We start from the raw sequence: 15,181 nt of genomic DNA, 5'->3' as shown, positions 1-15,181 counted from the left end.
GAATAAAAACAAACTTTAAAAAATAAACAATAAAAATAAGAAGGTTTTTCTTCCCCAAACGAATTCTAATTCCATTTTATTTTACTGTACAAAAGTGTGTGAATCTATGTATCTCAATCATACGCAATATTCTAAAAAATCAAAATCAATATGCCCCCAAAAGGGTGGGATAATAGACCTTCCTCCACGTATGGTGGGGTCCCATGCCAGTAAACCCACTGTAAGCAGAAAATGTCATTAAGTGGAAAATGCACTTACTACACCTAACCTCCCAAACATTATAGCTCACCGAGCTGACCTTAGATGTGCTCAGAACACTTACATTAGCCTGCAGTGGGAGAAAGGCATCCAACACAAAGCCTATTTGATAATAAAGTGTTGAGTATCTCATGAGATGTACCGACTACTGTTCTGAAAGTGAAAACCGGAACGGCTGTAGGGGTGCAGGTTTGTAAGTGTACTGGTTGCTGACCCCCAAGATCGAGTGGCTGACTGGTTGCTGACCCCCGAGATTGAGTGGCTGACTGGTTGCTGACCCCTGAGATCGAGTGGCTGACTGGTTGCTGACCCCCGAGATCGAGCTGACCCCCAAGATCGAGTGGCTGACTGGCTGCTGACCCCCGAGATCGAGTGGCTGACTGGTTGCTGACCCCCGAGATCGAGCTGACCCCCGAGATCGAGTGGCTGACTGGCCCTGCCCAGTGTCACCAGAGAGAGGGGCATGTCGCATAGTGCTAGCCTGGGAAAAAGATCAAAATTTTAAATGCAGGGTATGGTTTCTACTGGATGTGTATCACTCCCACACCATTGTAGAGTCGAACGATCGTAAGTCAGGGACTGTCTGTAATTGGGAGGAGGAAGTGAGCAGTGTTATTAGCCCTAAACTGGAACCAACAAGGTAGCAACAGGATTGACAATCACACCCTCACCTCAAACTACTCTGTGTACCAACTGACACTTAGGGTTCACAGAAAATAATGCCAGTCAAAAATAGCAGCTAACATACGCTGCTTGCTTTCAGCCAGGTATTGTTATAAACACCCATTTGTATTAACTAATTTAACTAATTTCGCCTTTGTAACAAAGCTGGGATAGGTGCTAGGCCCGTGTGACAGAGAGCAGGCACGGGGAGGTCACGGCACTTACACAAGGTTATTGCTAGTGAAGGGCTGCCTGCCTCCAGAGTCTGCGCTCTATGCCGGGCTGTCTCTGAGAAGACCAGGAAAACAGGCAAGAATACCTATTTTGTGCAAAACCAGGCAATTATTTTGTTCCTGTATTGTGACCTGGGTCTCTGCAGCTTCCCAAGATCCCTGTGATCACAATCACGACTGTGATTACGTCGTGGTACGGTCAGTTCCAAAGTAGTCACCGTCAGGAAAGGGCTGTATCGGAGGTAAATTCTATTTCTGACTGAATCTAAGGGGCCATTCGTTATAAGAAGCACACTTATTTTACGCGCCACTAAGGAGAAAAACGGTTGCCCACTTAAACTAGGACAGGATGCCTTCATGACGGTCCTAGGAGACCCATGAATTGGTCACACCAGCTTCCTGCAGCTCTAAAAATTCCTTATTTATGTTGAGAACCACATCGGGTTTCCCTGTTTCCAGGTGCACTGCCCAGCATGTGACATCTTTTGCATGTTTCTCAGTGACAAAACCTAATATACCTAGGCTGTCTTCCTTTCTTAGGTCCCATAAAACACTTGATTGTAGCTTTGCAAGAAAATATGAAGCTGTGCTCATTCCTCCAGTGACAGATATTTTGCCTCACATAAAATCAAATTTATACCCTACTGTTCTGTTTCTATGCCTTTCTTCATCCGGTTTTTTTTTCCCACTTAAGCGTTGAATCAGTGCGATCTTTTAAAGCGAAAAGTAAACTAACATGTGGTACCAACAGTACATATAACTCAACTGTCATGACAGTAGGAACAGCCCTGACCAAGCCCATACATGTGCAGACAATGATTAAGTACATCACCTCTGCTACTTGGAGGTAGTAAATGTAAGGAGCATCTCAGTTTCAGAGACCTCAGAATGCCAAATAAATATGAGTCAATGAAATACGGTATTCCAAGTGTTAAACAATTCATCAATCATTATATTTGGCCGTGCTTTCTCGGTTTTCCTTCCAGGAACAAATCCATGTGTATTCCAACAACTCCGATTTACTCACAACATGACATAAGGATAGGACTTCCTAAAAATGACAGCAGTTTTTGGTGGGTAAAACTAAACCCGCTGAAATAGGACTACTTGATAATGTACTGCAATGACGTGCAAAGTAGGTAACATGGTGAAAAGGACTGTTTCAGTTCATCAACTGGCCCAAAGTTTTTTGTTTTTGTTTTTTTTAAAGATTTTATTTATTTGACAGAGAGAGAGAGCGCGCACACAAGCAGGGAGAGCGGCAGGCAGAGGGAGAGGGAGAAGCAGGCTTCCCACAGAGCAGGGAGCCTGATGCGGGACTCATGACCTGAGCAGAAGGCAGACGCTTAACTGAGCCACCTAGGCGCCCATGGCCCAAAGTTTCTAAAAGGCATTAAAAGCTTTTAAGATGCAGCCACTCTTATATAGCATAGAAGAGGCTGAAACTGGAATTAAAAGCCAGGAGAAAAAAGGAATTAATCATTGTTTCTCCTCTTTTGTTCAAATGCACGAAACAATTCCAATAGCACAAAAGGATACAGAGTGAAAAGGAATTTCTCTCTTCTGTCCAACCCAGTCCCACTTCCCAGGAGTAACCACTATTAATAATTTCCAATATATCTTTCCAGAAGTGGCCTATGCACATGAATATGTCTTTTCATACTGAACATCGTGTCCAGCAACTTGCTTTTTTCATACTGTCGAACACATTAAGACAATACTTTCTCACTTCTTTGAATGCATGCCCCAGTCAAATACAAGAAAGGAGTCTGGGAAGCTTTTACAATAAGGACATATGGAACGCACCTTCACAAATTAGAGAAAATGCCATTTTTAGCAATTTATTGCGAAGGTTGAGAAACAAGGAAAATAAGGGCAAAGATATAGGAAATCAAACTTAGGTGCTTACTGTGTTACAAATCTAACAGTAAAATTAAAAGTTATTATTAGGTGGGACTCAGTGTGCAGTTTCTACTTGTGATAAATAAGTGGGACGTGAGAGGTGGTGTGGGACTGGATTAGGAAAGGTTCTAAATGTCAGCATGAGTTTGGACTTGATCTGATGAACAATGGAAAATCATCACAGGTCCCTCAGCAGGGCATAAATATGAGGGAAAATAAGGGTGCTTTAAGGGGATTAATCTAGCACATGTGAACAGCTAGTTCAAAGGGAGATAAGACTAGGGAAAGAAAGCTTAACCATGAGTTAGAAGAGTACCGAATACACAGGTGTGATGAGACAGGGAGGGTGCCGAGAGGAGAACTGAAAAGGTAGGACACACAGTGAACATCTCAGAGAATGGAAAAATGAAGCTTAGTCAAATATTTGAAACTGCATGCCTGAGAGAATGCTGCTGGCAAGGACATAAAAGGACACCAGCAAGAAAACCAACCAATGTAATACACCACACTACCAGAACGAAGGGTAAAAACACCTGATCACCTTGACTCATGTAGGAAAAGCATTTGACAAAATTCAACACCTTTTCATGATGAAAACAATCAGAAAACTAGGAACAGAAGAGAATTTCAACATGATAAAGTGCCTTTATTTAAAAAAAAAGAAAACTCACAGTGAGCATGATACTCAACAGTGAAAGACCAAAAGCCATCCCCCTAAAATCAGGAAAAGCCAAGGATGCCCACCTTCAGCAATGCTATTCAACGGTGTACTGGAAGTCCTGGCCAGAGCAGTTAGGCAAGTAAAATAAAAGGCATCCGAATTGGAAAGGAAAAAATACAACCATCTCTATTCACAGATGACAGGATATATAAAACCCCAAAGAATCTACAAGAGTTACTAGAGCTGATAAACACATTCAGCGAAGTTGATACAAGATCAACATGCAAAAATCAGCGGTTTCTATACAGCAGCAATGTATGATCTGAAAAGGAAATTAAAAAAAAAATTCTATTTATAATAGTATCCAGAAAAATAAAATATCTAGGAATAAATTTAACCAAGACTTGAACTCTGGAAAGCGTGAAACACTGAGAAAAAAGCTAAAGGAAACCTAAATAAATGGAAAGATAGGTTGATGGATTGGAAGACTGGATTAGTCAAGGTTCTCCAGAGAAAAGAACAACAGGGTGTGTGTGTGTGCACATGTGTGTGTGTGTAAATGAACCCTGTATTCCTAGTTTCCTGTCAGGGTGGCGGGGGAGAAGTAATTTGTTATAATGAATTGGCTCTTGCCACTATGGAGGCTGTAAGTCCTCAGCTCTTCAGCTGGCAAGGTGTAAACCCAGGAGAGCTGCATATGTAGTTCCAGGCTGAGGACAGGAGAAGACCAATGGCCCAGCTGAACAGTCAGGCAGGTGACATTCCCTCTTACTGAGCCTTTTTGTTCTATTCTGGTCTTCAATTGAGTGGATGAGGCCCACAGACATTAGAGAGGGCAATCTGCTTTACTCAGTCTACAATTCAAATCTTATTCAGAAGCACCCTTACAGAGACACCTAGAATGACATTTGACCAAATATCTGGGCATTGGGGCCCGATCTGACTGACACACAAAATTAACCATAACAAAACACTTAATATTGTTATACCCAAACTGACCTACAAATTCAATGCAATCTCTGTCAAATTTCCAACAGCCATTTTTGCAGAAATGGAAACGCTGATCCTCAAATTCGTAAGGAATTTCAATGAGCCCTGACCAGCCAAAACAATATTGAAAAAGAACAAAGTTAGAGGACTCACACTTCGGGATTTCAAAAGTTATTAAAAAGCTACAGTAATCCTGCCAGTGTAATAATGCACAGAATTGTAATTGAGAATTTAGAAAAACCTATAATGTATGGTCAGTCAATCTCTGACAGTGGTGCCAAGACCACTTGATGGGGAAAAAATAGTCTCTTCCAAAAACGATGCTGGGGCGCCTGGGTGGCTCAGTTGGTTGGGCGACCGCCTTCGGCTCAGGTCATGATCCTGGAGTCCCGGGATCGAGTCCTGCATCAGGCTCCCCGCTCCGCAGGGAGTCTGCTTCTCCCTCTGACCCTCCCCCCTCTCATGTGCTCTCTCTCCCTCAAATAAATAAATAAAATCTTTAAAAAAAAAAAAAAAAAACGATGCTGGGACAAGTAGACATTCACATGCAAAAGAATCAGCTTGGACCCCTATCTCTACAATACACAGAAACTAACCCAAAATGGATCAGTAACCTAAATATGTGAGCTAAAATGACAAAATTTTTTTTAAGATTTTATTTATTTATTTGAGAGAGCGAGAGAGAGGGAAAGAGAGCATGAGCTGGGGGAGGGGCAGAGGGAGAGGGAGAAGCAGGCTTCCCGCTGAGCAGAGAGCCCAATGCAGGGCTTGATCCCAGGACTCCGGGATCATGACCCGAGCCTAAGGCAGATGCTTAAATGACTGAGCCACCCAGGTGCCCCAAAACAACAAAACTCTTAAAAGAAAACATAGAGGCAAATCTTCATGATCTTGGATTTGGCAATGGATTCTTAGATATGGCACCAAAAGCATGAGCAACAGAAAAAAAATAGGTAAGCAGGGCTTCACCACAATTAAAAACTTTTGTGTATCAAAAAACATTATCAAGAAAATGAAATGACAACCTACAGGATGGGAGAAAATATTTCCAAATCATAAATCTGATAAAGGTCTAGTATCCAGATTACAACTCTTACAATTCAAACAACCAAAGACAAACAAATGCAATTCAAAAATGGGCAAAGGACTTGAACAGACATTTCTCCAAAGATGCCAATAAGCATATGAAAAGATGCTCAACATGAGCCATTTGGAAAACGCAAATCAAAATCATGAGATACCCCTTCACACACATGAGGATAGCTGTTACAAAACAAAAAAGGAAAATAACAAGTGTTTGGAGAGGATGGAGGTGGAGAAATTAAAACCCTTGTGCACTGCTGATGGGAATGTAAAATGGTGCACCTGCCGTGGAAAACAATTTGGCAGTTCCCCAAAACGTTAAAGACAGAATTACCATATGACCCAGCAATTCTATTTCTAGGAATATACCCAAAAGAGCTGGAAACAGGTACTCAAATGTTTGTACACGAATGTTCACAGCAGCACTATTCATAAGAGCCAAAAGGTGGCTATAACTCAAATGTCCACCAAAGGAAAAATGGATAAAATACACAAAGTGCAATATTACTCAGTCATTAAAAGGAATGAAGTACTGATAGATGCTACAACTTGGATGAAACTTGAAAACATTATACTAAGTAAAAGAAGCCAGACACAAAAGGTCACATATTGTATGATTCCACTTATATGGAATATCTAGAATAAGTCAATGGAGAGACAGCAGATCTGTGCTGCCAGAGGCTGGGCGAAGGAAGGAATAGGGAGTAACTGCTTCGTGGATATGGGTTTTCTTTTGGGGTTTTGAAAATGTTTTTAGAACTACACAGAGGTGGGCGCCTGGGTGGCTCAGTTGGTTAAGCGACTGCCTTCGGCTCAGGTCATGATCCTGGAGTCCCTGGATCGGGTCCCGCATCGGGCTCCCTGCTCGGCAGGGAGTCTGCTTCATCCTCTGACCCTATCCCCTCTCGTGTGTTCTCTCTCTCTCATTCTCTCTCTCTCAAATAAATAAAATCTTAAAAAAAAAAAAAAAGAACTACACAGAGGTCACAATATCGTGAATATATATACTAAATGTCACTGGACAGGATACGTTAAAATAGTTAATTTGGGGGCGCCTGGGTGGCTCAGTCAGTTAAGCGTCTCTTATTTCCGCTCAGGTCATGATCTCAGGGTCGTGAGATTGAGCCCCGTGCTGGGCTCCATGCTGACTGTGGAGCCTGCTTAAGATTCTCTTTCCTAGGGCGCCTGGGTGGCTCAGTCGGTTAAGTGACCGAGTCTTGGTTTTGGCTTACGTCATGATCTCAGGGTCGTAAGATCAAGCCCTACATTGGGCTCCGCACTCAGCACGGAGTCTGCTAAAGATTCTCTCTCTCCCTCCCACCCATGCTCTCTCTCTCTCTCTCAATCTCTCTCTCTAAAATAAATAAATAAATCTTAAAAAAAAAAAAATTCTCTTTCTCTCTGCCTCTGCTCCTCCCCCCCGCTTGTGCTCTCTCTAAAAATAAAATAAAACTAAATGGTTAATTTTATATTATGTGAATGAAATCAAGAGAGATTTGTGCTTGCACATGCACACACACACACACACACACACACCAAAAAAGAAAAAGGACAGCAGGGAAGTACTAACCTGGACAAGAGTATTAGAGAAAAAATATTTGTTTGGGATAACTCAAGTTTAAACTGACCACCAGCCATCATGCAGCATGCTGCCAGCCTGTACTCAGATCTTTTTTTTTTTTTTTGAAGATTTATTTATTTATTTGAGAGAGAGAGAGAATGCTCGTGTAAGCAGAGAGGGGCAGAGGGGGAGGGAAAGACAGAATCCTCAAGCAGACTCCCCACTGAGTGCGGAGTCCGACGTGGGGCTCGATCCCAGGACACCTGAGCCAAAACCAAGAGTTGGACGCTTAACCCACTGACCCACCCAGGCGCACCTACTCATGCAGATCTTTAATTTGGCTTTCTCTGTCTGGTATTTTGACCTCCCTTTCTATATAGAAAGCCTGGATAGTGGGAATAGTGCTACGGAGCATAGATCCCACGACACGTTAGCCTCTGAGTAAACCTCAACTTTCCAGGGCTTCAATTTCCACATCTGGAAAATAAAGTAAACCACAAGCTTTGGCAGCACTGGTATGACCATCAAATGAAGTCATGCGTTCAGGATTTGTTAGTGAAATGAAAACAACACAGAAATGTCAAATACTGGACCTGCCTGTCCAACAAAACTCGTCTAGAGATTGGGAGAAAACCACCTGCGCTATGGTTTTGGTGGGATCACTTACTAGCTGTACCACTGGGCAACTTCTACTTCCTCCTCACACTAAATTTAACTTCACAAGGTGGCTCTGTGGTGAGTTCAATGAGAACATACCTTAAAGCACATCCTACGTCATCAAGTGGCACTTGAGAAGTTTGGTTTTATTTTTTTAAATATTTTATTAATTTATTTGCTTAAGAGAGAGTGAGTGAGCATGAGCGGGGGGAGGAGCAGAGGGAGAGGGAGAAGCAGGGAGCCCGATGCAGGACTCAGTCCCAGGACCCCGGGATCATACCCGAGCTGAAGGCAGATGCTTAACCAACTGAGCCACCCAGGTCCATGAAAAGTCTGGTTTTAGAAAGGCACATGTTGGGGCACGTGGGTGGCTCCGTCGTTAAGCATCTGCCTTCAGCTCAGGTCATGATCCCAGGGTCCTGGGATCGAGCCCCGCATCGGGCTCCCTGCTCAGTGGGAAGCCTGCTTCTCACTCTGCCACTCCCCCTGCTTGTGTTCCCTCTCTCGCTGTCTCTCTCTCTGTCAAATAAATAAATAGTCTTTAAAAAAAAAAAAAAAGAAAGGCACATGTTCCAGGTAGAAAGTGGGAGTGGCTCGAAGTCCCAGCCCTGCTACTTAAGCATTCGAGCTTGAGTAAGTAAGCCATTTCCCATCTGCAACATGGAGCCCAACAGACTTTGATTTCAAATCTCATATTAGGCCCTTATAAGCTCTACTAGAGCTGAGTCTGAGTGTCCTCATCAGTCCTAAGACATAATAATTCATACCTTGCAGGATTTTTGTAAATATACAGAATGCACAGGCAAGTGCTTCGGGCCATACCCGGCACATGGCAGGTCCCATTATTACAGGTAGATATTCCCAGGCCTGTGGCAAAAGTCACTATGCAGCACATGGTTAGAGCCAAGGATGCAGATATGCAAGCACCACTTTTAACCAGCATTTGCAAATAGAGGAGGAGAAGTCATTTGCAAGTCGGGATTCCAGATGCAGATCTGGAAGAAGTTAGTAAAAGGAACATAACAGCCAAGAAAGCTAACAGGTTAGTCCTTAAGGAGAAGAAAGGCAGCAGAACCAGAGTAATACAGGTTCCAAATGTCCAAGGGAGAGAGTTCGGGAAGTAAGGCAGCTGTGCAGTGAGGGTACCAACAGGTCACTGTTTAAGAACCCCTTCAATACCCTCAAGTTGTAAGATGAGGAGGAGAAACTCAAACAGCTTTTCCAGGGCTAATTTTCCTAAGGACGCTGTAAAATCATGTAGCCAATTCGGAAGTGAGGGCCAACTACAGTACTTTTGTCTGTGATAAGACTGTGGCAAATGATTTGTTTTTAGGAAAGTTTTTGGAAAGTTTTGGGTTTTATTGTTTTTGTTTTTAGTTTTTAGGAAAAAGCAGAACAATTGAAAGTAAGCAGGAATGAAGTCAAATGCCAAGATGAACATCAATCAAACAGGGGCGATGAGGAATCATCACATACAAAAGCATGAGACTGGGGCTTGAGTATCTGGGGCCTCTGTAAGGCCACAGATTTCATCAGAAGGTGGTTAGTCCCTGGTCACCTCCAAGAGATCAGTTTCATTCTCAAGAGACAAATACTGAAAGCCTACTATTGGCAAGGCTCTCGTCGGTGGCCCAGGGAATGCTGATCACATACAAACAGTCACTGCCCTACAACCCAACCTTCTGCTGCCTGGTCAGCCTCTCTGCATGCCTCTGGGCAACCAGCCCTCTACTAGTTGGAGCCTACACTGGTCCCCCACACCAACTCCTAACGGGGTTCTTGCCCTGAGGCTGCTGCCATAAGCTTTACGGGGCAACCTGGGAACCGATCTGCCTCAGTCTGGGGGCTGTGCCTCCTATCAGCCAAGAGCAAATCTTGCAAGGGTCTGTTTCCCAAGTTTTCCACAGTGAGTTGAAATTAAAATATAACTGAGAAAACACTTAAGAAAAGAAACAGATGGATTTAGAAAACTCTGGTCAAAAAATAAACAAAAGGAAGGTGCTGGGTGAGGTCAACAGGTGGGCAGGGCAGAAGTCGATGTTGTTGCTGTTTTGTTGGAGGACTGGGGACACGTGTGCATAGCTAAAGGGAAAGTGGGAATTCTGCACAGTAGGACAGAGCTTCTCAAAGTCATCACCCAGGGATGTTATCCAAAGGCAAGCTGCGATTCAATAGGTCCAGGTTGGAGGCCCAAACCATGGTGCGGTGATTTGTGGAGCCTGTTTAGTTCCTTGGTATAAATACTCCCACCATGATGATTTCAAGCTACCAACATGAGGTCACTGGACACAGAGTTGGGAAGAGATGCACACATTCAGCTGGAAAGGCAGTACAAGCTGGCCCCAGCACACCCAAATCTCTCCATTTCCAACAAGCTCCTGGGTGATGCAGATGCTGCTGGTCCACGGACCATATTTTGAGTCTCAAGAGAACAGAAGACAATGAAGGTGTCTGGGGCTTAGGCCAGAATAAAGGAAATGTGAGATAAATGAGAAGAGCGAAGAGAGACATCACTTAGCTCAGGGTTTCTCGAGCTCAGCACTGTTGACATTTGGGGCCAGATAACTGTTTTGGGGGCCTATCCTGTACATCATAGAAGGTTCAGCAGCATTCCTGGCTTCCACCCACTGAGGCCAGTACATCCTCCTCCAGCCATCACGATCCAAAAGGTCTCCAGACAGCACGGATCTGGAGTCATCTCTAAGAAATAAAGGAAGAAGGGAAGGGTGGTACCTCTTACACCGAGAAAAAAGAGATAATGAAGAGGAAAAACAAAAGGAAAAAACATAAGACATCTCCTTACAAAAACAAAAACCACCCCATCTCTTTTGATAGTAGCAGGCTCAGCCAAGTAGAAAAGAAACTATATATTTAGAAAGAATGCAGGGAGGATTGAGTTTAAAACATCAGGAGAGTTCTGGAGGGTCAAAGAAAGGTTCTGACCTAAGACAATGGGTCCATTGACTAAGAAGTAGGATCAAGGCCATCTTGGGCTCTTAGACTGGAATAGCTTGGGTTCAATCCTGGCTGTACCATTTACTAGGTGGGTGATCTTGGGCAAATTGTTTAGCAAATATAAGCCTTCCTATATGAAAACTTCATGGAGTTGTCGTAAGTCCTGAGATAATACGGGTTAAGTTCTGAGCACAGGGTCTGACATATACTACATGCTCAATTAACGTTAGCTCCTACTATGACCAGCATCATTATTTTCCTTAAAAAACATCTGCTTCACTTGGCTCCTGCTTACATTTCTTCGATGAAATATAACACATGGAAGATCTTGCCTGGCGAGGCGTTACTTGTCACTGCTTTTTACAAATATTGTACTCCTTGTGTGAGCAGAAACTGTTTGCAGCTGAAGAGGCATTAAAGTTGTGAGAGCCAACCAAGCACTGATTGGCTGATGTTCCAAAAATCACAACTAACGAGACAAGGTAAACGCGAATGAAAAGCCAATAAATCAAGAGAAAGCAAAAAGGACATTAAATTTTCACTGAAACTGGCAGGTTCTCATAGGGCTCCAGTTAGCGTCAGGAACATGTGATGAATCCTCAGGCAGCTGCCAAGGATGACAGGTTTATAAGAACCAACCTGACTTCAAGTTGTTTATCCTACAGTAACAGTAAATGTTGCTGCTGGTTTTTATCTAAGTCAAGAGCTGATTAAACCACAGAAACCTGTCTGTAAGAATCTCTGTAGATGTTCGAATTATCTGTCTGCAGTCTGGGATGTTTAGCGATATCACAAAGTACCTTCTTTCAGACTCTAGGACATCCTGAGAACATATTCCAAGGGTGCTGCATTTTTCTCACTAAAATTCTTGGGAGGCTATAAAGGGTTCTGTCTGTCCCGGGCACAACTGACCAATAAGGGAAGGGCAGCATTCTAGGTTTTAAATAGCTTCTGAGTGTCAGGGGAGGATAGCTCTTCTCAACCAGAACAATTAAAAACCCTTTAAGGGAAATGCAGAGTGCTTCAGAGAACATGAATAGAGTCCATTCTAACATGAAACTCATCAAGATGAGGAAGTTATTAAAATCTTTCCTCTGTGATGTGAAAGGTACTTTCCCTAGATAAGATTCCTTCAACCTAGCCTAATATCAAGCATTTTCATTAGCAAAAACAAAAGGGGCAAACATTATCAAGCATTCCAAGCTTATCGGCTGTCTGTATGGGGCGAATCACTGGGAAGAACTGTGAATGTCATCACTCTGCAGGTGGCCAGGAGTCAGGGTACTCCAGCCAGCCACAGCCAACCCCAGTTCCAAGTTTTCCCAAAATAGCTATGACTTACATACAAGTGCTCATCAAACACCTCACATACAAACCCTCTGAGTGCTGCGAGAGTGGTCACTACTCAAACTGTGGCAGAGGTAAACCAAGATGCTGTTGATGAACAGGCGCACGGTCCCCGAACAAATTTAAATATGACCTACTCTCCCTTAAAATAGCCTCTTCTCTAAATCAACACAACTATCTCAAAACTCGGATTTTTCCCACCTGTTTCGAAGTCACCGTCCTAAAAACAAATAGAAATGACCGTGAAACCAGAGAAAATCCTGACTCAGATTCCAATAGGTATTTGTGAACACCTAACAACAGCATCTCCATTAGAAATCGGCAGCACGTGAAGTACCATCCGTGTTACTTTCATTTTGGTGCCCAGGACCTGGAGGAGATTAGAAAGGAGATGTGTTCACTATACACCACGGGTCTCCTGTGAGCAGGAAAAGAATAAACAGGCACAAAAGGTGTCCCACGTGGAGGTATCTGACAGCTTTGTATGATAAATATGTTAATGAAATTCCTCGTTTCCAGACTCTCACTGTAATACTTGGCACAAGTCTCCCATTCGGTCTCGAAAAAGCACGGCAGTTGAGGGGTGAGGAGGTGGTGTTAAGTTCTAACTTTCCAAAGTAACATTAGAAGACATTCTCAAATTGCCCACTTACCAAGTTTCTACACACGGCATTATCAGCCTTTTGATTTTCTCCCAAACCAGTGTTTCACTCTCACCAACTTAGCCCAGAAATCCTTGTATTGATTTCAATCTCCTTAGATAATAGAAACAGGAAGGCATTTATGAGAATACCTTCTATTCAACGCGCTGTTTCCCTCCTTAAAAATCTACTGATGAATGCACCGGGCAGGCTGCTCGCAGTTTATTTAAAAAAGAAAGAAAGAAAAGAAAAAAAGCGGGGGTGCTGGGGTAAGGGAAGGTAGGGAGTGGTAAACAGGACCCCTGGTCTTTCACAAGGTGTTGATCAATCCCGGCTTTAAGTCAGGTAAGTTCGGTCTGCTTTAGACAGTTTAGAACAGTACTGCCATAAAAGGGACTTAAAACCAAAAACCACAAAGCCCAGCTAAGCTGCCCTCTTTGGAAGTTTCTCACCCAGGTCAGGGCCCAAGGGCGCTCCCCCTAAAGACCCCTGATGCACACCACCCCGCGTCCTGCCCTTTATAGCTGGCTCTCCAAAATACCTACTCCCCCCGAACTTCAGCTCGCCCGGGACCCGAGCCTTGCGAAGACCTCAGCCCCCTCCCGGGCGCCCCGCCCCCGCCCCCGCCCCCGCCCAGCCAGCCCCGGCGCCCTCCGCAGCCCCCTCCCGCCCCGCGCCCCGCGCCCCGCGCCCCGCGCCCCGCGCCCCGCGCCCCGCGCCCCGCAGCCCCGCAGCCCCGCAGGCCCGCCCGGGCCCCGCGCCGCTCCGGCCCGCGCCCCGCAGCCCCCTCCCCTCCCGGGACCCCGAGCCACCCCCGGCGCCCGCCCGCCGCCGCGGGGCCCACCGAGCCGTGTCGGTCGGCTGCTCCGGCCGCGTCGTCCTGCTGCAGCTCCGCAGTCATGGCCGAGGCGCCCCTCCGCGGGTCATCCGGCTCTCGCCGCCGCCGCCAGCCCAGCCTCGCAGAGGGAGGAGGAGGTGGAGGCGGAGGAGGAGAAAAAGGAGGAGGAGGAGGAGGAGGAGGCCCCGCCCCGCCCTCCGCCCCGTTCGGGCCCCGCCTCCGCCCCGGAGCGCGCCGGAGGCTCAGCCCACATGCCCCGCCCCCGGCCTGCGCGCGCACGCAAGGCGCGCGGCCGAGGGCCGAGAGGTGCTGCGTGCTCCCGCGCACGCCGGGCTCGGAACCCGCGCGGGTCACGTGACCGCAGGCCCCGCCCGCGGCTAACGGTCAGTGGCACCGCCCCGGGACGTTTGCGTTCCGAGCTGTTGGCGCCCAGGAAATGGTCCTGGAAAGCGCGGGAGCTGCGCGGGCAAGTCCGCTTCTCGGCGCTCTGCCCTCAGAACCCACTCATCTGTGGGACTCGCTGCCGCCGCAAGCCTGCCCGCAGAGGAGCTAAAACTGCTCTCCGCCTGGGAACCTGTCTGGGGGCCGCGCACTGGAAGCTTTCCCACCTGGCCGCGCAGCCGCCTGGAAGTCCGGCGACAGGAAGGACTGCTGTCGTCCTCAAGGACGGGCGGAGGCTGAGCGCTGCGGTCTTTAACCCGACGGACCAGACCTTCTGAGCGGGGATGCCCGGCGTGGTACCCCAACACCCCCGGGCACGGGGAGCAACAGTTGCCGAGTTGTCCCATTTTCGGTTTTCTGCAGTTCCAACCACAGTTCTGTCCTATTTCGTTAAGTTTGAGCCAGATGCTATGACGGCATGTTAAGAGCTAAGATGACCCCCCCGCCCCGGCACCACACCTGAAATTGTATTTTCAACAATTTGGTGGAAATTTTAAATGTTTCACATTCGTGCACATGTATCAGGACGGCAATGCAGTCGGCACCCTTTGTCCCCAGTGTATGTGGAGGCCGGGTGTGGAGGAGCCTCTTTTAGGGGTAGGGTTATACCATTTTCCTGGCCCAGGGTCCCCGGCAGCGCCTTGGGTGTGAATTTGATACGGAGGGTGGCCTTTCCTGTGCGCCTGGCATTGTTGTCCGTGAGATTGTGATGTTTCAGCTGCAGGGCTTTCTAGCCTGCAAGTGAGCACAGCTGTGGCTCGAGGAAACAGGGAGGGCGCAGGGGCAGCTCCCCTGGAGGAGGAGACGTGGTGCTCTCCGGAGCCCGGGCCATGGCTCCCGCTCCTTCTTTCCTACCTGGAGACGCAGAGGTGCCCCTTTTCCTGGCAGGTAAACCGGCAGAGTGATCAGAATCTTGCACGTTCAACAGGTTGACTGTGTGTGTGTGTCTGA

The 15,181-nt window shown here is 46.2% G+C and overlaps 2 protein-coding genes across 11 annotated transcripts in view; one reads left to right on the top strand and one right to left on the bottom strand.

Moving 5' to 3' along the window:
• Positions 1–13,947, bottom strand: part of USP28 (ubiquitin specific peptidase 28) — a 59,340-nt gene extending 45,393 nt beyond the window's left edge. For 7 of the 9 annotated variants that reach the window (XM_064577420.1, XM_064577425.1, XM_045895004.3 and 4 more), the window contains exon 1: positions 13,796–13,947. In XM_064577420.1, the coding sequence (XP_064433490.1) occupies positions 13,796–13,852 (57 nt within the window). In that variant the 5' untranslated portion in view covers positions 13,853–13,947. Of the gene's footprint in view, positions 1–12,963; positions 13,066–13,795 lie in introns of all 9 variants that reach the window. The other 2 variants (XM_064577422.1, XM_064577423.1) reach the window with 2 other exon arrangements.
• An 807-nt stretch (positions 13,948–14,754) lies between these two features.
• Positions 14,755–15,181, top strand: part of HTR3B (5-hydroxytryptamine receptor 3B) — a 52,497-nt gene continuing 52,070 nt past the window's right edge. Inside the window, exon 1 of one of the 2 annotated variants that reach the window (XM_064577417.1) lies at positions 14,755–15,118. The gene's annotated coding sequence lies outside the window, so the exon portion shown is untranslated. The remainder of the gene's footprint in view (positions 15,119–15,181) is intronic. The other variant, XM_064577418.1, reaches the window with a different exon arrangement.

This window comes from Mirounga angustirostris, unplaced genomic scaffold (assembly GCF_029215605.1).
Source record: "Mirounga angustirostris isolate CCGP_5_RB_7025 unplaced genomic scaffold, mMirAng1.0.hap1 SCAF_13, whole genome shotgun sequence".
Taxonomy (NCBI): domain Eukaryota; kingdom Metazoa; phylum Chordata; class Mammalia; order Carnivora; family Phocidae; genus Mirounga; species Mirounga angustirostris.
The sequence above is the reverse complement of the archived record's forward strand: the minus strand, read 5'-3'. Positions and strand labels throughout refer to the sequence as shown.